Source organism: Micromys minutus, assembly GCF_963924665.1.
Source record: "Micromys minutus genome assembly, chromosome: 13".
NCBI classification, from domain to species: domain Eukaryota; kingdom Metazoa; phylum Chordata; class Mammalia; order Rodentia; family Muridae; genus Micromys; species Micromys minutus.
Genome location: NC_137982.1, coordinates 47,805,446 through 47,827,932, shown reverse-complemented (window position 1 = coordinate 47,827,932; position 22,487 = coordinate 47,805,446). Strand labels below are relative to the sequence as shown.

Genomic DNA, 22,487 nt, shown 5'->3' with positions numbered 1-22,487 from the left:
GGGTGACTAAAGATAAGGAGTGGAAGGAGAAAGGTTCCTTGCCAACTTGGGAAACACTTCTCAATAACAATCAAGAGTCCATCATGGCTGAAAACCACGGTGGTCGGTGAATGGGGAGGCGGACACAGCACAAGAGGGGAGGCTGTGTCACGCCTGCTCACCTGGTACAAATATTGGAAGTGGATCCAAACAGACTTCCCTCCTTTACTGTTTTATGAAGCCTGGTGGCTGTCAGTCACCATTTTGTCAAAGTCTCATGTGACTCCCGCAGAGCAAAGGACTGGAGATTTGGGGGAGTGGCACTTTCAGGCAGAACGTGGTGTGGACCTGAGGGTTGATGGACTAGTTGTAACCTAAGTGGTGTGTGGAAATTCACAAGGAGTCTTCTTCCGGTGAAAATATCTGTACCTTTAATCTATCTTGGGCTTTAGGGAAAAGTCTAAATTACTTAGAGTCTTGGCTTTGTTTCTGCTGTGTAGTTATTTCCAAAGACAAAGGTCCCTTGGGCGGACACTGTATTACTTCAATGAACCATTAGAGGAACTCTATGAAAAGATGTTCTTTTCTATGTTTAGATAATTACTTTTGATGTGTGTGGGTGTTTTGTCGGTACGTCTGTCTGTACATCACATGTATAAGGCGTAGCCAAAGGCCATAAAAGGGTGTCAGATCCCTTGGAACTGGAATTACATATGGTCATCAGCTGCCACGTGGATGCTGGGAACAGAGCTGAAAGAACAGCCATTGCCCTCAACTGCTAAGCCGTCTCTCCGGCTTCTAAACCGCAGTCTTCAAATCTACGTCCATGTTCTGAAACGCCCCACCATGGCTAAACTCCACGCAGGTTGTTCCGTTCTTTGTTCCCATTTTAAATCCTGACTTCTCTTTTCCTGGAAACTTTTTAAAGGGGAGGATAAATTGTGATTTTTTTTTCTCTGCTCCTTTAAGATACATGTTTCTGGGGACCAGTGAGATGGATCAGCAGGTAAAGGTGCTTGCTGCCAAACCTGATTAACTGTGCTGTGACACACGTGGCACACACACACACACACACATGTTTTTTTTTGTTTTTGTTTTTTTTTTTTTTCTGATACTATGGTTCAAATACAGGACACTTGGCTATACTCACACCTGAGGAACATTTAAATCATTTTTAAAGTCTCTTGCTTGTTTTTAGAACCCAAGAATGTCTTCTCAAGGACAGAGGCACGGTAGCTTGGAACACAGTGATCAAAGGATAGACCATCCTTCCATCTGAACTGCATGGGAGGGAGCCCAACTTTCCTGGCATCGAAATCGTGAGACGACCGTCTGTTGAGAAGACATGAGAAGGCGGCTTCCTTTGGCTGAAGCCGCTGAACAAACAGAAGGCTCAATCTCTCACCCCACTGCTTAAAAACCCTATACCCGGTTTCAGCGGAGTTGAACTCAGACTGAGTTCTGGCCTCTCACCAACTGTAACAGCCTTGAGTAAAATCCTCACGCCTACTTAACTTTGCCTGGTACAAGTCTTGTGCTGGCATCAGTAACGTAAATACTCCAAAGCCAAAATGTGTTGTGTTCCTCAACCCCGGATCCCGTTATGAGGGGTCATGGCAGCTAAGACCTGCAGCATCGACCACGCCTCCTTCCATTACAAGCGCGCTAGGGATCCTACTCCTTCTGGGCTCGGAGGGGAATTTCAGTACGTGACCCTGTGGAGTTTTTCTGGTGACACACTTGGAGAACAAAGGGACAATGAGTCTCTTCCGCTGTGCGAAGGTGACCTCGGCTGATCTTTGTGGTGCATGCGGTCTGTGAAGCCGCAGCTCTGCTGGACGGTGCACCGCAGATCCCGTACCCAGCATGCCCCGCGCCTCTTGACTTCCTGCTTGCTCCTTCCAACTTCCAACGTCCCCTGCTGTCTTAAAAGGAAACAAAGACCCAGGGCTGAGCCACTGATGGAAGCACAGACGAGAAAACAAGCGGAATCGCACAATAACTTCAGCTACAGTCACTTCCCGGACCTCCAAGTTCCCAAAAGAGTTCAGGGGTTGGCGTATCCATGGGCAGCTCCAGGCCAGGTGTGAGGAGACAAAGGCCAAAGTGGCACATCCAGTTCGTGGTATCATTGTCTGGGGCTCCCTTTCTCCATCTTCGGAAAGCCAATGGCTGTATCTGCGCCTTGCTGCTCTCCGGGGCTGTTAGACGGCTCAAATGAAAATAACGTCTGCAAAGTGCTTAGTAAACTGTAAAATGCTTTACAAATGTAAGGGATTATTATAAACCACAATACAGCGGTGCTTTACGATTTTATAAAACTACTGGCTGGAACAGCAGGAAAGGGAATCCCTCTGGTGATTTTGATTTTGGAAACAGGAGGGCTTGGGCCAGCCTGCTCGCCAGACTCCTGGCAGCAGCTGTTTCTCCCATCTCTCTCAGCTCTGCACATCTGGCCGCTGCAGGCCTCCTGCAGAGCTGACAATGTGCACCACAGAGTCTGTGCTGGGCAGCCCAGCGCAGTCTCAGCCCCACCCAGGCGCTGCCTGACTTGCCAAAACTAACACCTAGGAAACAGAGACCTTATCACCTAGGACTTCAACCACAAAAGTGTTGAGTTGGCTTTTTGTTGTTCTTTTAGATGAGAATTTCCCTTCCTTAGCAACCAGAACGACTCAGATTCTCACCATAAAAGAGCCTTCCTTTGAGTGGACTGAAACCCCCAGATGTTGCTCCTAAAAAAAAAAGAAGAAAGAAAGAAAGAAAGAAAGAAAGAAAAGAAGAAGAAGAAAGAAAGAAAGAAAAGAAGAAGAAAGAAAGAAAGAAAGAAAAGAAGAAGAAGAAAGAAAGAAAGAAAGAAAGAAAAGAAGAAGAAGAAGAAGAAAGAAAGAAAGAAAAGAAGAAGAAGAAGAAGAAGAAGAAGAAGAAGAAGAAGAAGAAGAAGAAGAAGAAGAAGGAGAAAGAGAGAGAGAGAGAGAGACAGAGAGAGAGAGAGAAAGAAAAGAGAAAAGGAAAGAAACTTTACTGTGATCATAATGGCAGTGGTATAAATGTCCGCCCAGGGGCTGGGCTTGCTCCAGCTGAAAAAAGGATTAAGACGTTGATACATTGTTTTCTCTTTGGACCTCACGAACCCCAGAGTGCAGCGGCCTTCTGTTGATAACCTCTTGCTTCTCCCGCTCGGAGGTGCTCAGAAATTGTTTTGTGTAACCTCTTGCTTCTCCCGCTCGGAGGTGCTCAGAAATTGTTTTGTGTCTAAGCACTACTCCTGGGCTTGTAAATGTCACGAGGAATTATGAACATTTGCAGAAAAGTAACCGTTTGACTCATTTCCTGTTCCACAAAGCAAACACGCCACCCTATGTATTTAGGATCTGCTGTTGACAAGCCAGGTTGTGGCAGGTTCCAAGGTTGTAGGATCATAAATGGGATTAGATAAGCCAGACAGTGTGGCTCGGGCTCCAGCAATTTTAAAGTGTGAGAATTCCACAGAAAAAAATAGGCAAACACTCTTGAAGGGGAAGTAAACTATAATATCCCTACAAGAGGGAAAAAACCCACTGCTGTGGTGTTGTTGGGGACTCAGTAGATCCTGGGGCGGGGGACATTTCTAGAATGTGTGCTAGGATGGATAAATATTTTAGATACAAGACAAAAAAAATGGATCATAATTTTAAACACAGAAGGAGTTTTCTATTTCATTCAAGCATGGCCCAACAATATTTTCACAAGCAAAAGATTAAGGAGATGTACGCACCAGAACAGAATTGATGTCAGGAATCTGGAATTCCAGAGCAGAATGCATCGTGCCACATGGATGCCTTTGCATTTTAAATTATCTATTTCTTTTTAATTGACCAGATTAATTATTCCCACCTTGCCACTTGGCAGGTAGGGTCACTGCTCTTTGTCACTGCATTAATGGACCTATTCACGTTGCCTCTGTAATTAAGACTGTGAGTTACAGGTCGCATTCTTAGACTGGGCTAGTGGACGGCCAGCTTCCTCTTTGTTAGGGAAAATATACGGCATCGGGCATTTCCCGCTGTAAGAACGCTGACTTTTGCAGAGTTGTCCTCCACGTGTCAGAGGAGGGTGGTGACTTTGTGGTGTCTGTTTCGTCCCAGAAGAAACAGACCTATGGGGGTGACAGCATCGGTCAAGGGCTGGACACCAGGAGGGCAGATGATGGATTCACCTTCAAGATTATTGCCATGAAAATCCTGAGCCAGTCCTTTCAGGAGCTATTCGGAAAGAACTATCTCTGGAAATGCAGCTTCGTTAGTAACTATCAGTAACTGATAGAGGGCAATCTGTTGCCCTCTCCCCTTAGCTTTGTTCCTAGGCCTTTTAGGAAATTCTGAAAACATAAAAGGTGCTCAGCACTTTGACACAGCGGAGGAGGTTTCATTGGCGGTGTCTAAGACCCCCAGGAGAGTAAGCTTTAATAAAAAGTCAACCCGGAATTGTCATCCGAAACATTTGGTTTCACTCAGGACTTCTGGATCTCGACTTGGTTCCCAGTGTTAAACCATTTCCTCTCCTCAGCACCTGGGTGGGATTCGTTCCATAAATAGAAGTCAGAGCCTGAGACACACTGATAGGTGTCTTCTCGGTCACTAATTTTGCTTGGCATGGTGGCGTGCGCCTATAAACCTGGTCTGTTCAAGGTGAACCGAGGCTACGAAGATCCTGTCTGAGACAGAACAACATAGCAGTAAGTAAAAGATCTTTTTTTTTGCTGCTGGCCACAGAGATCTGAAATAGGGACAGCACAGTGCACTGTGACTACACAGAGAGTGTACAAAGTCCTGTTGGCTTCATCTGAACACAGTGGGATGAAGACCAAAGACACAGCCCCTGCGTTTACACAGACCCTACATTTCTCAGAAGAAACAGAATCTTCTCTCACAGGTGGTAACTAACCCGTATTGATCAACTCTGACAGAACTTCTCCTGTAAGTGACATAGCTTAGTTCCCCATATATAAAATGATGCGTATGCATCCACCTTCTGTCTCACCGTCGTAAAACTTTATGGTGTTCTTTGTCCACCGAGATCTCAGGTGGTTAATGGCAACGTTTCCTTCCCAGCCAAAATGGGAGAGCAGTAATGACATCCGCGTGCTCCCATAAAAGCGTGCCGCCATGTGACTGTGCCTTAAATAGGTTCTGAGACATGCATAGTCACAGTCAGCTGGACCCCAGTCCTTTCGGCCTCACGGTTGGCAGACTCCATCATGACTAGGGCCACTGAAAGCTGATTACGGTGGCTTAGTGCGGCTCTGCCGTTTGTACACACACACAGAGAGAGAGAGGTTAAATGCCTATTGTTGGGAGTAATTTAGAAATGGTGACAAGTCTTTATCTGAATAGAGCATTTCAAATTCATGTCACAGGCATGTGTGTGAGTAATTGGAAGAAGGAAAGCATATTCGTTTCAACATTGTCATATGCTGCTGGAAGTTTTCTGTTGTTGTTTTGTCTTTTTTTTATTTGTTTTTTTCTTTGATGTTTTGTTTGGGGTTGTTGTTGCTGTTGCTGTTGTTGTTTTGGCCCCGGATGGTTTTGTGCCCTGTAGAGCTGAAGACCAGGCCTCTGAAAAGTACAATAACTTAAAGGAATCGTGCTCAGAGAAATGAAGTCAGGAAGCTGACGACACTAACTTACTCCCAGTCTGCTGGACCAGTGTCACCTCAGAGACAGCCATTGTGAATGTCGCAACGGTGCCTGCACCCTCAGAGACAGGCTGCCAAGAAGCAAAAATCGTCAGCCTGGGGTCGGCATCCCTCTTCATCCAGATTGTCCTATACTGGCATAGAGGACAGACAGCCAGGGCCCCGGGAAAGCATGCATATTGTGAGGACCCTCCAGAGGACCCTCAGTTCTGGGAGCCACATCCCCAACATCTCCCTTCGGGTCAGTTTTCCTGCGTCCTCCCCTTTCTTGGGTTAGCTTTTCTTCTTGGAGGCAGGAGTCTGGATCCAAAGCCTTGAAGACCAGAGACGGCAACACATAGGAGCCATGGTTTAAAAGCTTATCCCATCATCTAAAACAATGGAGAAACTACTAGAATTACTGACCATAGGAAGCCAGTAAGTGGTCGATCAAAATACCACTTTTTAGTTTGCCTGTGTCTGGTATTACAAGCTTCTTCATGCCCAGAAATTCTACTATTTTCATTCCTGTACCAATGAATATTTTGGTCACTGGTTAAACTGGCCTAGTCTCTAATTCCAACCTTAATTATTCCTTACTGGCCCTCCACTCTCATCACTAAAACCTTCCTCCATCAGCCCTCTCAGCACCTCTGGATAATGGCTCAGGTTTTGTAACTCCTACCCCAAAACCCCAAAACAAGAGTTGGTAAGGGGAGCCCTATCTCCCTGCTGTGAAAAGGGAGACCCCTGATGAGCCACCTCCTCTGGTCAGTGGGCAGAACTCACACTGCTATATCTGAGGGTTACAGACCAGGGAGTACTGTAGACACGGTTTCTTGAAAATTGCACCTAATGAGGCCAAAAAAAAAAGTAGGAGGGCCGATGTGTATGGGGACCACTTCAAGGAGAAGTGTGGGTGGGGTAGAGACTCAGGAAAAGTAAACAGAAAACCAGGAGCAGGAAAGAGTTTTATCAGACTAACGCTGTTTATTTGCCATTTGTATCTTTATGGGTTTTTTTTTTTTTTTTTTTTTGGTTTTGTATGATACTTAAATATGTTTATAGATTTCTCATGTATAAAACACTGCTTTTTTAAAAAAAACTGAAGTTTTGAAATGGCTAATAGTATGATTTATTAAAATAACTTCAAGGAATCTACTTAGAGAAAGTTAATAGCCCAGTCCTGGTATTAGCTTGTCTTAAATAGAATGTGATCATTTGTTTAAAGTAAAGATACGTATGTCCGCCCCATTCCCTGTTCATTTGGATGCGGTGAAGACAGGCGTGAGCAGACATCATACATGACTGAAACCCTGTGGAAGCATGAAAACCTCCCAAGGAGTCAGCAAGCAGGTGTGTAGCCCAGGAAGGCACAGTCCCCCGAGTCACCTTTTGTAAGGTTAAAGAAGTGGGAAATCCTTGTCATGTCACCGAAACTGTCCTGGGTGGAATTTCGTTGTTACTTCTCAAATACTGATTTACTGACTTCTGCCTGGAGTCGAAGGGGAAAGCTCGTCTAGGGCAGAGGGCATGGAGCTTTCGCACGGGGGACTCTGTCTTGATTTTCAGCCGAATCTGCCGAAGTGTCCTGTCCTGCAGGACCCAGTTATTCGAGGGGCGCGAGGGGGACCATGCCTGCGGAGAAATGGGCGAGAAAGAAAGAGCGAGACCAAGCAAAATGGTTGTCAAGGTCTCATTTAATGTTTCAAAGGCAGCGAGTTTTAAGCTGTAGAAAGAGGGATTGGGGAGGGGGTTTGGTGAGGAGCGGAGCCTGGTCGAAGGCCGGGGCAACAGAACAATGCGTGGCTATTCTCGAAGGTCACAGGTGCTTCTGGCTTATCTTGTCTTTCCAGACTTAGAGGAAGTTGCATTTTGGCCTTGAGGGCTAGTCTCTATTTTGGCCTTGAGGGCTTAGTCTCTGACACTGACCTAATACAGCACTTTAGTCCCAAATCTTCACTTAACAAAGAGATAGTCTGATGCAACTTTTTCAACAAACCTAAAATAATAATACAATACAGCAAAGAAAATACATCCCATCAGGTTTGACCCAGAAGAGAGCCCATGCCCATTCAGGGGATAGCCAAGAAAGATGTGAAGCAGAAAGGAGCATTCTAGGACTTGTAGTGGTCCAGATGTGTCCCTTTATTTGGTTGTCTATCACAATAAACAAAGCCAAACTGCCAGTATTTGCTTGGCCTCTCACATATTATCATGACACCCGGCCTTCGGAGTCTAGCTAAGGCCCCCATGACCATCACAATACCATTTGCAAACACATCAACAGTGGCTGCATCCGGGCTACAGAGACTACTAAGTAGTTAAGAGTACTTCCTGCAGAAGACCCAAACTTAACTCCCAGAACCCACAATAGGCAGCAATTACCAGTAACGACAGGGATCCAGTGCCCTCTACTGGACTCTGTAGGTACTACACCCGTGTGCACATACCTACCCACAGACACACATCCACATCGTTTTACAAACAATAAAAGAAAATTAAGGTATGATGCTTCAAATTAACAACAAGGACGAAAGGGGACACATTGACTATCACCATGAAAACCAGTGACAATTTTAACCAGACAAAAGGGTATGTAACAAAGAGAACAGAAAGGCACACAAAAGTAAGAAAATGTCTCCTTCCTGTGGGGCTCCGTCTCACTCTTCCCGGGAGAGCCACAGCTCATGTTTTCTTAGCTCTCCTTCCAAAGTGTGCCTGACTTGACAATCACATGTGTAGTGTGCGTCATTTTCCCCAAAATGTACGTTCCACAGATGTACTTCTAAAATCCATGTTGAAAATACGTCATTAGTAAACAATTTTGAGGCAAATTAACGAATTATAAACGACTAAGCAAGTGATATACGCAGGACGTTCTGTTAGACCCTAGAATGATCGCTCCTTCATAACTCACCCAAACATTTTTCCACTCCGGCTTTTGAAAGGCCTTCCCTCACCCTTCTAATAAGAGCGTAGATGTCTGTGACTTCCATCCTCTTCTTCCTGCAGGGTCTTTGAGCAGACAGCACCGAGAGGCGGAGGAACAGGGTCAAATGTTCTGTGACCACCTGTGATATATCTGATCCCACAGCCTCCCAAGTCTCTTTTGAATAAACCTGAGCTACAGAATCATGATTGTCTTAACGAGTCTAGGAACTGCCCCGCCCCCAAGGAGAGTTCAGGCCAAAGAGGCCTTAATTAAGTGGGAGCACGGGATCCATGTGTCGTTCCTCCATGTCAACAGTGAGTCTTCTAAGCTCTGGAATCTAGAGTTTTGGGGGACTTGAACTGTGTGGACACTTTCTGAGCTGCTACCGCAGAGATCGGTTTGAGTCCTGGCCCCTGCCAAGAAGCAGCCAATCCTGAGGGGCTCAGTGTAAAAGAATTAAATTCCCCCACGAGGCAGGAGCTCACAGGGCCTTAAACCATCAGACTGTAGCTGTAGCTCTACCCAAACTCTTCCCACAGGGCTCACTGAGTGTGAGGCCTCTAACAAGGGTGCAATGTACCCTGGAAATCTCCCCAGAGCCTCAGCACCCCTCTGGGGGAGTATAGGGAGAGAGACTGCAGAGAGAAGACCTGCTGAGGGTGACTTCCCACCAGAGTGCCTCCCTGCACTGTCCCTGCCTGACAGCTCCCTGCCCAAGCAGCTAGTATGCAGATTTGTTATCAGCAGGAGTGGGCTCTCACCCCTTCCAAGAAATTCTTTAACCTGCCTCTGTTCTCTTCCCAATCCACGTTACACACAGACCCTCTGGGTAATGGCATCTGCAACATTCTTTCTACACCCAGCTGACACTTGTAGAAATGTTCATTTTGGACAGTGTTAGCTTTCTGGAGGGCAAATCCAGAAAGGGGCCAGACTCTTAACTCAGTTCTGACTCCTGGCCTTGTTCAAGACCTGAGCTTCTCAATCCAACGTGTAGAGTGTGGAATACAGCAAGCACTTAAGAAAGGGAAGCCAGAGGCTTGCAGACCCAAAGGCAGCTGGGTTACAGGGTTGGACCCTTTCTTAGCAGCAGCAGCAGCAAGACCTCAGCTTCTCTGAGCCTTATCCATAAACACAGGTGATCCTTAATGTGCAGGATAGTTCTGAGGATTAAGCATTGTATAGTGATGGAGAAAACTTGGATTAGTTCCTGTATATCTGCTTTTTCTTTAAAACAGGGCCAGCCTCTAATGTAACAAACCCCCTCGCCACTCATACAATGTACGGAATTGGGTAGAGAGAAGACACCTGCGCGTGCTCTGATGGAGGGCAGGGGCTAAAACACAGCACCAGGTCTTACGCTTTCTTATATTTTCATTGTGTGCAGATGGTTCGGCGGAGGTAGCCAAGCTTTCGAGGATTGGGTAAACACGGGCTAGATGGGGTGACAGTTGTTATGCAATGTCTTGAACTTTGAAGCCATAAGGAGCCCTAAAGTGACCATGAAACAATCTTGACTTTGCCTGACCATCAATCTTCTGAGGGATGCGGTCAAAGGTGAGACGCGCAGGGGCCTCCCCTGTACAAGGAGACGTGCTCTAGCCTATGAGGACAGTTGCCCATCGAGGAGGTCTGTAATTGCAGATGAGAAATGGCCCAGGCATTTCCCTGATGGCCAAGAATGTATTCTGGAACATGACTTGGCTGTTCTGAGCTGAGCCAGAGCTAAATGTTAGACTCTGAGGTTTGGTTATTTATGGCTTTGCCCCATCCCTTTCCAGAGAGCACATTATTCAGGGACCTCCCAAAGGCACCTAACACAAGACTTGGGACATCGTAGATGCTAAGGATAAGGTATGAGCTGTCTGCTGCTTTAGATCAGATATGCATGGGACACAGGCACAGCAGGTGACTGCTCTACACACATCTTATGTATGGCATCGATTCTAATTCACTATGTTTTCTAACAATTTATTTTTATGTGCATTGGTGTTTTGCCTGCAGTATATCTCTGTGAGGGTGTGGGGATCCCCTGGAACTGGAGATACAGACAGTTGTGAGCTGCCATATGGGTGCTGGCACTTGAACCCGGATCCTCCGGAAGAGCAGCCAATACTCTTCACCACTGAGCCATCTCTCCAGCCCCTCAAGACACTGTATCAATGCCTCAGATCACAGACTGTGGGAACGGGTAGTCTTAAAGAGCTATAAAGTCTAATTCTTTACAGCTTAAAGAGAGGGAAGGAAAGGAAGAGAAAAAAGCAAAGAGATGAGGTCTGACCCAACTCCCAACAACTGTTCTGCCATTGCTCCTGGCTGCCGGGAATACTGACACCTAAAGTTCTTAAGTGGCTACCAACCTACCTCAATGTGATGGGTAAGACCATTTGTTACCATCCCAAACCATCGCCAGAGCCAGCTCCAAGGCCCCAGACTGGGTCTACCCCACTGGGCCTGCCGCTTTCTCAGGCCTGGAAGCCGACTCTGATGGTCATATCCATCTGGCAGGAATGAAGAGGCAGGAGCTGTCGGGCCAGCTGCTATTAGAGGCTGTTTGTGATCTCCTGGCACCTTCAGCACTGGCTGGCAGGCTTTCCAGCTTGCCCTGGCACGCAGGCCTGGTGCTTCGGAAGAGTTGCCCATGGAGCCAGGAAATGGTATCTCTAAACACAATGTGAGGAAAGCTAATGTCATGTTGACGAAGCTCACCTGAGGCCACCTCCATCTGTTGCCACCTCCCTTTCTGGCTTTCCATCTTCTGTTTCTCGTTAGAAGTCAAAAAGTCTTTGATATCTTTTCTGTGCCCTCAAAGAGAAAACACATCCTCCACTCATAGTCGGACAGTGGGCCAAGCGTCTGCCCTGGTCCCACGAGAAGTCTCAGCTAAGGCCAGAATGGAGGAAGCTGGCTTGACATTGAGATTTAAGCTACTTGTTTGCCCTAAGTGAGCCCCGAGACCTGCAGAGGTCATGGGGTGTCCTTCATGGGGCAGCAGGCGTCACCTTACATCTATTCCTGAAGCCCAAGGTGAGCCTAAGCTATCTGTGTGTACTGGGGCTTTCCTGCCGCCTTCTTGGGCTTTGGCGAGGGTGCCTTAGCTGTAAACAGTAGGAAGCAAGTGCATTAAGGGAAAATGTGTAACAAAAGGTAACAGAAAAAAGAGTTGAAACAGAAGGAGTTTGTAATCGGCCCTTAGCACAACCTAAGCCATGTTAGAGACAGCAAGGCATCATTCTGACCCAAGAGCCTACCATGTGGACCCTTACAGACCTGCCAAGAGAAGCACAAAGACCTACTCCATCATAGCCCACAGTACTGAAAACATCTCAATGCACTGCTCTTTGTGAGTTCTGTAGCCTCACTTACTGCTAACTAAAGTATGTCAACCAGGGTGTGCGTTCTGCACACAAAAAGTCAAAAACCAGTAAGGCTCGTGACTACACTATGTAGCCAAGTTCCCCATGTCTCCTGCTGACCAGCAAATAAAGACTATATTGTCTTTAAGAGTCTCTGTGTTCTCTCTGTTACCTCACAACAGTCTGGGATCGAGAAGACTAGTCACAGAGCAGAGACTAATTCCTTTAAATTCTAGGTAATTTCCCATCCCAACATCAAGCCGCTCAGAATTCCTGGTAAACCTAAATCTAAGTGGCTATATTTACATCAAGTAACTCCAGCAAAGCTGACCACGTTGGCTTAGTTTGACTGGCAGGAAAACACTGACTTTACAGAGCATGGGGTAGGAATGTCATTTCCAAAGGAGACACCAAAAGAGCCGGACAACTGAGTGTCGAAAACTGACAAGTATTCACCCCTCGAAGCAAGAGAATCCTTTTCTACTATGTCTATGTTTGTTCTGGCTTGTCATCAATCCAATTTTACCAAGAAGAAGAGACACCAGACACTACCTACCATACAGTCACAGAGCTCTACAAACCGGGAAGACTGCCCTTCCCAATACTGTCCCTTTGAGGCCACGGACATGGGTCAGTTAGTAGTAGTGAATTATTCGTGCACACGAGGCCATGGGTTCAATCCCCAGCAAAACCAAAACAAATAACAAAATCCTGATTCTGCATACTGTACTCTGCTGGCACATGGAGCCCCGGGAGTACAGGTAAGCAGAGGAAAGCTAACTAACTACAAACACCCTATGGACCCCTCCTGGACCTCATGGGTTTCCTTTCTATGTCCCAGGGTGCCAGCTCATTTCCCTCGGTCACTCTAGCTGGTCCCAGGAAACTAAAGCACTCATGGGCATCTTCCAGTTTAGGATACTGTCCTGTACCAGAGAACCAGTCACAAGACAAGGGGCTCAATTTATGAGAGAGACATTTTCCTTGCAGCCCGATAGAAGCAGTCAGATCCATCTGCTTTCCTTGACTTGCTCAGAGTAGAAGCTGTACAGACTCCTCTATGCATGTTCCGGGAGTGAAATACCCTGCTTCCCACGATGGCGGACAGGACAGTGTAGGAGAGGGGAAAAGAAGGAAGCAAGGGGAGCTCCAAGGAGTCACGGTGCCCTTCCAGACACGTGCAAGGCCTGAGAGCCCACATTTTGCAAGGCCACCCAAACAGGACCACATAGTTCTCAACAATGCCATATCCAGAGAATGTTGCTGGCAGAACCACACACTGCCTGCTTGGTACATACAGGTTGGGAGTCTTCCTAGCAGACTTTGTCATCTTCCATTGTCTGCAGTAACTCTTGTAGCTGAAAGGGAAGGAAGCAGCGATGTTCAGACATCAGACAAACTATTGTCAGACATGATTGCCAAGGAGTTCCTACCCCCGAGACCAAATCAAAGAAGTAAAGAATAAAAAAAGTTCCTAAATGTCAAAACCCACAATGCTCTGGGGCCACATCTCATTAACTCACAGCCTCTGATGTCAGCAGCTTCCAGGCTGGTAGTGTACTTTGACAAACACATTGCAGAACAGTCAATATGATCTGGTGTTGACACAGGCTCATAACTGTCGGAGGCAGTGCTTTCAATTTATGGATGTCATAAAGCTGTACTAAGATGACGGTAACAATTCACTGTGTTTCTGACAGTGAGCAGGAGGTGAGAGGCTGGGGAACATTGGTCACGGGGAGGACCTCATGAGGGAAAACTTGTCATGGTTTCTATGATGGTGACGCAGCCTCAGTAATGACCCCAGTCAAGGAACCGAGGGATGTCAGATACTTCATTAACAGCCAACTCCAGAATTCCACAATGGCCAAAGAGCACTGGCCAACAAATACTAGTTATGACCTATACTGTGCTAGGCACATAGTGTGGGTTCAGTATAGTATAAGTGGGGACAGGAAATACCTTTGAGAGAATCAGTGAAACTATTCCAGGAAGGAGCAAAAGAGTACCAGTGTTTCTGTATGTACATACATGAATATGTATGTATATGTAACATGCATCTTGGTACTGGTGTGAGTTTCTCCAAAGCAGGGACAAATGGGTCACCAAAATCCATGCAACTCTTAAAGAACATACTATATATCTGCAGAAAGCCAAGCATAGGTTAAAACTATGAAAGACTAGGAGACTTCAGAAGTTATAACACATCTGCTAAAGAATGGAGGCGGGGCTGGGGAAATGACATCAGAGGCCGTAAGTTAATTAGATGTGGCCCCAGAGCATTGTGGGTTTTGACATTTAGGGACTTTTGTTTTCTTAAATTCTTTGGTTCAGTCCCAGGGTAGGACCTGTCAGTAGAGTGCAGCATTGAATCTTTAGCATCCACATAAAAAAGCCAGCTACAGTAACACGGACCTGTCATTGAAGCCCCGTGGACGTAGAGACAAGTAGACCCCGGAGTGCCTTGGCCAGCCAGTCTAGCCAAATCAGTGAACTCTAGGTTCAGTGAGAGACCTTACCTCATAAAATAAGGTAGAGCATGACTAAGGACGATGCCAGACTTAGACTTAGGCCTGTGGCTTACACACACATCCATGTGTGCCCACATATAAGCACATACACAACACTCCAGAAAAATACGATGTGGGGGTGATATTAATGAACTTGGAGTCATACCCACATATTCACTATTGGGTAATGCATACCTTTAAAAATAGTTACCTAAACACATATCTGAATGGCTGAAACTCAAAGCAGCTACTCCATTAGAGCAAGAAGGACTCTGCCCTGACACTGCTGGGGATGAACAATGGTACGGATATTTCTGGAGGCAGTTTTATTGACAAACATAAAAAAGTAAATATCAAATGACTACATGCTCCAACAGCAGAACTTTTTAGTTCACCATCCGAAGAAGTCTGAGACACGTCCACACACAAGCCTGCGCATGGATGTCTGTAGAACTTTACTCATAGACAGGAACAATGAAAGCGGCCTTCGTTTTTATTGGAAAGGCTCTGCCGCAGCCAGGCAATGGGATAATATTTGGTGCTAGAAGAGAGCTGTCGAGCCACCAGTGGACCCTGAAAAACTTTAAATGATATTGCTAAATGAAAGAAGCCAATCAAAAAGGGCCATGGGCTTTACTCTTCTTGTTACTTGGGATTCTGGGAAATCAAGATTCATAGAGGCAGATTAAAAAAAAAAAAAAAAAAAAAAAAAAAGCAGTAGTTACCAGGGTCTTAAGGAAAGGGAAGTTTTTCATCCAATGCATGATCCTGGTGGTGCAGAAGGCACAGTGACTTGTTTACCCCCCACTCTTGATGGACATTTATTCAGTGTTCTGTTCTTTGTTCTTCCGACTGCCGCTGTGCACATCCTTGCAAAGACAGATTTCCCAGGCTGACTAGTGATCATGGAACGCCCAGAACAGGAACGCTAACTTTTCCAGTCTGGGGAATATAAAAGCAGACTTCTCAGTGTGGACGGAGTGGGCTGGACACGAGGTGAGGGGCAAGGCGGCAGAGCAGACACACAGCGTGGGGAAGGGCAGAGACACCATGCAGTGGGTGAAGTGGCTGGCCACGTTGATTTGGGCGGGACTGAGGAGGGCTTTGGCGGACAGGCAAGGGACGGTTACTGTAGATCAGCCGGTGGTAGATGCGCGAAGGCCACCCATCCAGGCTTCTGTACTCAATGGGTAACTTGAACTAAACTCTTCTGCTAATGTTGTGAAGGGAGATGAATGTATTTGACACCAGAGGGGGAAACAAGAACGACAAAAGTCCCAGGCACTGTGTGATCACAGAGTAATTCAGACAGAGGACACAGGGGGGAAATGTGGTGTGGGCTTGGCTACATAGGAATAGTCAAGACGGAGGGGCAATCGAAATCTCTGGTTCTGTGCTTAGAGATGGATTTCTAAACACTTTAGAGTGCCCACTTGGATTTACCTGCATTGCTCTCTGTGGTTTACGATAACTGTTTTCCCACAAAGGCCAGCTCGCTGCAAGGGGAGAAAAGGAGCCGCGGGCAGCCCGGTGGTCCCAGGTTACTTCTCAAATGGCTCCACTCTCCAGCATTCGGCACTTTATCATCTGACCACTGCATCCACTCCGGTCTAGACTGTGGGAAAGACTCAGTTGTCCAGTGGTTCTCAACCTTCCTAACACTGTGACCCTTTCCATACAGTTCCTCATGTTGTGGTGACGCCCGACCATAATTTTTTTAGGATTTATTTATTTGTTTTCTGTAAGTATACTGTTATTGTCCTCAGACACATCAGAAGAGGGCACTGGATTTCATTACAGACGGTTGTGAGCCACCATGTGGGTGCTGGGATTTGAACTCAGGACCTCTGGAGGAGCAGTCAGTGCTCTTAACCACTGAGCCATCTCTCCAGCTCCATAAATTTTTTGTTCCAACTTCATAACTATAATTTTGCTACCCTTAAAACTCAAAATATAAATGTTTTCTAGTGGTCTTAGGTGATCCCCATGAATGAAAGGACCACTCAACCTCCCAAAGGGGTTGTGCTGGGAACTGGTGTCCTTTCAAACACTGTGTGGGAGCAGAGAGAGCAGCTTTGCTTAGCCCCAAACTCCCTCTGCCATGCTGACAGACGGGATCGCTTGCTCCACAGTGTGCATAAAGACGCGTCCTGCAGAGGATAGTCTTTCACCGCAGCATCTTTGGACCTTAAGTGATGAAATTAGACAAAGTTAGGGAATGAAGGAGCCTCTGCTGTTTTTCTTCCCTCTTTTGAGAAAATGTGAAGGTGAGGAAAATCTGGGATGAAAGCAGTTTGGAGAAGAAGAAAAAAAAAAATCCATCAAATGATGCTCAATAGAAAGGACCCTGCAGGTTTTGACTCAGCTCCCACGGCTATTTTCCAAGTCAGGGGAGCCAATGCTGTGTCTTCTTTCTCTGGAATGAGATCTGCATGAGTGTTAGACACCAAGCTTTACTGCCACTGGAGCAGCTGTGTTTGTTGCCAACCCTCAGGGTCATTATCCTGTTTCTGTGATGGTTAGAAAAACTGTCAACTTGATACCTAGCAGACCTGCATGTGTGCCTAGGGCCAAGAACCTCAGAAGAAGACATTAGATCTCCTGGAACTAGAGTTTCAAGACAGTTGTGAACCACCATGTGGGTGCTGGGAATTGAACCCAAGACCTCTGAAAGAGCAGCCAGTGCTCTTAACTGCTGCGCCATCTCTTCTGCCCCAGGAAGAGATTGTGGGTGTGACTGCTCCCTTTCAGGGCACCCTGGATCATATGGATAGAGAAGGCAGAGTCCTAGCAGGCATGCATTAGTTTATTGCCCTCTGCTCTTGACTGCGGATGTCATGTGAACAGTTCTCTCCAATTCCACTGTGACTTGCCTGCCATGATGAACTATAACCTGGAATGTAAGCCCAAGAAACCCTTTCTCCTTTAAGTTAAATGTTGCTTTTGTGGCAGTATTGGTCACAGCATCAGAGAAGGAATTGAGACAGTTCGTATGAATTTGGGAGCTGAACTCCGTGTCTGCCTAATAGCACGACCAGGAGGAAGCTACATTTTTCAGAGATTCTCATCTTTTCTCGGCAGCAAGCTGACAGCACTGGCCTAGAAATCCCTTCTTTCTGCCTGTCTCAACCCTTGGAACATGCTCACAAAGCTCTGGAGGGACATTCCATCATCTCAAGTGTCCACTGGAAGAACTGTGTGCAGCAGAGACCATCTCTCTAGGAACCGTATTCAAAGACCTCGGTGTCATGTGTCTCCCATCGGATCTGTCATCGGCTTGCCTTCGAATCCTTGGTGACAGCTGAAGTGGACGTCCCTGGTTTCTTTGGAAACTCAGCTGTGTCATGTGCTGTTTCTCTGGAAGCTGTCTTGTAAGGGGATATTTTGCTGGAGCAGATGCTTGAGAGGGCACATGATGTTTAGAAAGAGCATGAATCCAACCCCACAGACAGTGAGGACCCTTTTGCATTTGCATTGCTCTGCCTTGCAGCGCTTCGCTGGTCTTTGCTGGCATTCACTTTGTAGAGAGAAACACACCAAAGAACTTCTCTTTGTATTCCAGCTGATTCTTGCTGATTCCGCCAGTGCCAATTTGTCGGAGGCTTGCAATTTCTGCTGGATGGAGCTGCTGCTACTGACTGTGTTTAGTGTTTGCTCTTGGACTGGACTGCTGATATTCTGACAATGAAGACTGGAATCACCCCAAAGGACTACTTCTAAACAGATCCACAACCCCCTTTTCCTATTAACCTTCTTTCTCTGTTACCTCAGTGGGCTAGAAGGGAGGTTGAAGCATTTAAGAACTCTAATTCAAGTAGATTTTGACAAATCTAAACCTACAACAGCATAGAGCTCTTTGACTGAGTCTTATCTCTGGGGTTTTCCAAATGATGGTCTCTTTAAAGGAAATCCCATTTGTTTTACTTCAGAATGCTACAACAAAGTAGCACAAACCAGGTGCCTAAAGCAATGGTGTTTGTCATACTCTGGAGGGTGGAAGTCCTGAATTAAGATGCTGTCCACATTTGGGTTTCACTGCTGCAATCAGACACCATGACCAAGGCAACTCTTATAAAGGACATTTAATTGGGGCTGGCTGACAGGTTCAGAGGTTCAGTCCATTATCACCAAGGTGGGAGCATGGCAGCATCCAGGCAGGTATGGTGCAGGAGGAGCTGAGGGTTCTACATCTTCATCTGAAGGCTGCTAGGAGAAGACTGGCTTCCAGGCAGTTAGGACAAAGGTCTTAAAGCCCATGTCCACAGTGACACACCTACTCCAACAAGGCCACACCTCCTAATAGTGCCACTCCCTTGACCAAGCATATTCAAGTCACCACAGATGCTAAAAACAACAACAAAAAGATAATTTTTAGGGGAGGACACTATTCCTTATTTGTCACTTGTGTGTCCTCATGTCTTCTTCCCCTCATCACCTCACTTAACTCTTAATGACCGTCTAAAGATGCTATTGCTGGCAGCATCACGGTGGGGGGTCAGGTCTGAATGTGGATTTGAGGGACACACATTCCGCCCGCACTTCCGCAAGCTGGACTTAAAAGCTACCTATGCTGAGGGTCATAGTCACACGTACCATGGGTGTGTTCTCACTGCATCCCATGTTATCACACCGTGTGACTATGATGTGCAACCCTGTGCTTCTCAATGTGCTGGGAGGGGACACCTTAAACGAGAACTGGCCATTATTCACAGACAGATCCCTAGCCTCTTGTGTGGCAGAAACAGCACTTACGAAGTACACCATAAATGCCTTCTATAATGCTAGATCTTTTAACAGTGACGATGGCAACCATCCACACACGTCACATTCCACTGCAGCCTCCATGGGGTAACTCTGTCTTGTGCCCACACCATTTCTGACTCCAAACAAACCACCCAACCTTTGTACCTACCCCTGCCATGAACCCAGAGTCAGGAGGAAAGCTGAAGTAGATAAATAACTGGTCCCAAATCATATAGTTTCTAAAGAATTATTTACTTATTATATATGAGTACGCTGCAGCTGTCTTCAGACACACTAGAAGAGGGCATCAGATCCCATAACAGATGGTTGTGAGCTACTGTGTGGTTGCTGGGAACTGAACTCAGGACCTCTGGAAGGGCAGTCAAGGCTCTTAACCGCTGAGCCATCTCTCCTGCCTCAACTCTTTGCTTTAACCATTGCTGCTGATTGTCACCTTCAGCGACAACGTGCCCACCATATGAGATATGGCTGCTAATATCCATTCTGACCTTTCTCTGTAGACTGCTCCAAGCATGTCTTTTATGCCACCTACAATGTCCTGAGTCTCCAATTTGAAAACGACCAAGTAGAAAACAGAATCAAATAGCATGCTAACTTCATTAGCGGCTGTGGGGAAAGACATAAATTTGAGTGGTAGAAGTCTCTAAAATAAACTTCCAACACTCACCAAGAGAGAAGCATTTACTGTTCCATCTTCCAGCTCAACAGAGGAACTCAAAACATACATTGGCCTAGAGGCTGTTTAAAAATTAGAATGGTTCTGGAGGCTCTTACATGGCTAGATGTCCTTACGGCCCCAGTGCACACACAGGCGAGAGAGAGTGTGCCGTGAAACTCTTAGAAGTATTTAATTTAATGAAAAGGTTTCTTTCAGTATTCTAAATGTCAGGTGTTCCATGAGAATGACTCATTAAATAACATAAAAGGCACCATAATGTTCCTAATATTCCTAACCCCTGAAGCCTTTCCCCTGTGAAATTCTTTTCTGGCTTATGGGCCTACACACCCTTTTGTTTGGAGACATAGTATCACAATACCTTTCCCTGTTTACTTCCTTAAGAATAACTCCCAAGAGTGTCGTAGGGGTTGAGGAGGCAGGACAGTGCCTCAGGGGTCACTGACCAGGGAGGCCTCTCTCTCCTGCCTCTGTCTGGCTGTTGCTCTATCATACATGACACCTTCCTTCCTCAGTCTGGAGCCCAAGCCTATAAGGACAAAAAGATTCCTTCCTCAGGGAATCTAGCTGTCTCAAACAGGCTTTGTTTTTCTTTGTGGTAAGAAAACCACATGGCAACATGTTGCTGTGGCTTCTCACTTCCAGGGATGGGAGAAGACGGTTTTACACACGGTATATTACGAAAGGTTTTACTGCACTCTCACCTCTTAGATTCCTCCAACTGTTTAGTTGCCATAAAAAATAATGTATGTGGTAGGTTTTAAAATGGCCACCCAACAAATGAATCTGCCTCTTGTGAGGCCACCCAGGGCTGGCAGATTTTACCTCCACAAACCTCACCAAGGTTTCAGGTTGGATGACTGGAATCACTCTGCTGAGCTGAAATGAATGTCCGTCCATTCCGCAGAAAGAGAAGATGGGTAGACCCTCAGATCGGGACACAGTAGCCATGGTTTGTTTGTTTGTTTACAAATCCAGTCAGATCCAAAAGAATCTCAGGACAAATGGCTAACTGTGGTGTCCATTAGCATACCCGACTTCCAGCTGGCCTTCAGGCTCACCCAGTACCAGAGGCTCCTCTCATTTCTTCTCACCCCACCCCAAACTTCTCCAGCTCACAGGCTTCCCAGCACCCAGCTTCTCCTTCCTATATAATCCTGACATTTTGCTCATGTCAAATTTTTGCTGGGACCCTTTTCTTTCCTTCCCTTGTTTCTGCTTTTCTTCCTTCCTTCCTTCCTTCCTTCCTTCCTTTCTTTCTTTATTTCTTTCTTTCTTTTTCTTTCTTTTTCTTCCTTCCTTCCTTCCTTCCTTTCTTCTCTCTCTCTTTCTTTCTTTTTCATTTCTTTCTCCTCACCCTCCTCTGTTTCCCTGTGTTCCTCCTCCCCGCTGTCTTCCTCTCTTCATCCCCCTCCTGTTCCCCCTCCGTCATTGCTCACTCTGCTGGCCTCGTAGACTCGATACTTATATCTCCTCCGGCTGTGCTCTCTCATACCTAGGGAAAGCTTCCCCGAAAGCACACCTTGGAACAGTCACGTTCCCACTTTATGTACTACCCAAGATAAGACGTGGACTTTTTATGGCTAAAAATAACAAAACAATTCTCATATACAGCTCTCTTTCCACCATTTTTCCTTCTTGGCCCCTGAGATAATGGTGTTCAGGAGAAAGTAAGGGAAAATTGCCTTCCATGTACTTAAGATACAAGACCTAAAGATTGGCTATAGCCGGAGCAGCAAGATATGGGAGAAATCAAGAATTCCAAATCTGATCATGAAATACTGGAGTAAAGGAAGGCTGCCTGGTTTAAAATTTAAACCAGGAATTTAAGATGCCTGGTTAAAACTGAGTTTTCAATAAACAATGAATGATGTTTCATACAAACATGTCTCCAGTCCTCACGGGGCAGCTCACAACTGTCTGTTACTTCAGTGCCGGGACATTAGCTATATAGAAATTGCAGGCAAAACAGCCAAACATATAAAATAAAATAAAAATTTAAATTGTGAAAATGTAGCTGCCTTACTGCATTGCTAAACGATATTGCTAGTTACATCATCTTAAAGCTTTGGGGAAAATTGATCACTAGGCCAGAAAGTAGTTCCTTATCCTCACTCCCTACCTGCCAAGTCAGAAGAATAAAATGTAGTCCCGGGACCCCAACCCCAAAAGTCCACAGCTCTCTAAAACTAAGCCGGCTAAATTGTACCAAGTCAGAACCTTCACTTCGCTTTTCTACTGCCTGACATTCACAACCACGCTTTTCAGCTGTTTTTAAGAACGTTCTAAGTCCTCCAGAGTCAGAGACAAACAATAGAAAGTAGTTGTCAGTTCAAAAACAAGTTATTACCAATGTGCTTAATAAAATACATGTAACATAAACCTGCTTAATAAAGTTGTAGCTTAAAGTGAGACAAGGGGAACCTGTTTCATTTTTATTAAAGCTGAATTTATTGCTTTGGTTTATTGGCTCATGTTCTCAGAACTTAATTCAGTCTCTCGAGATAATTTGCCCCGAAAGAAAGCAGGTGGGTCAGCTGTTCATTGCACTGCGAAAGTTTAATGAGTCCTGATGCAGGTATGAGATAACCTCAGCACCCCCACCTCAGCA

General features: G+C 46.0%; 1 protein-coding gene across 1 annotated transcript in view; it reads right to left on the bottom strand.

Moving 5' to 3' along the window:
* Positions 1 to 18,743: 18,743 nt before the first annotated feature.
* AGPS (alkylglycerone phosphate synthase) overlaps positions 18,744 to 22,487 on the bottom strand; it is a 107,450-nt gene continuing 103,706 nt past the window's right edge. Inside the window, exon 20 of the mRNA XM_080928208.1 lies at positions 18,744 to 18,780. Within this exon, the coding sequence (XP_080784334.1) occupies positions 18,764 to 18,780 (17 nt within the window). The 3' untranslated portion in view covers positions 18,744 to 18,763. The remainder of the gene's footprint in view (positions 18,781 to 22,487) is intronic.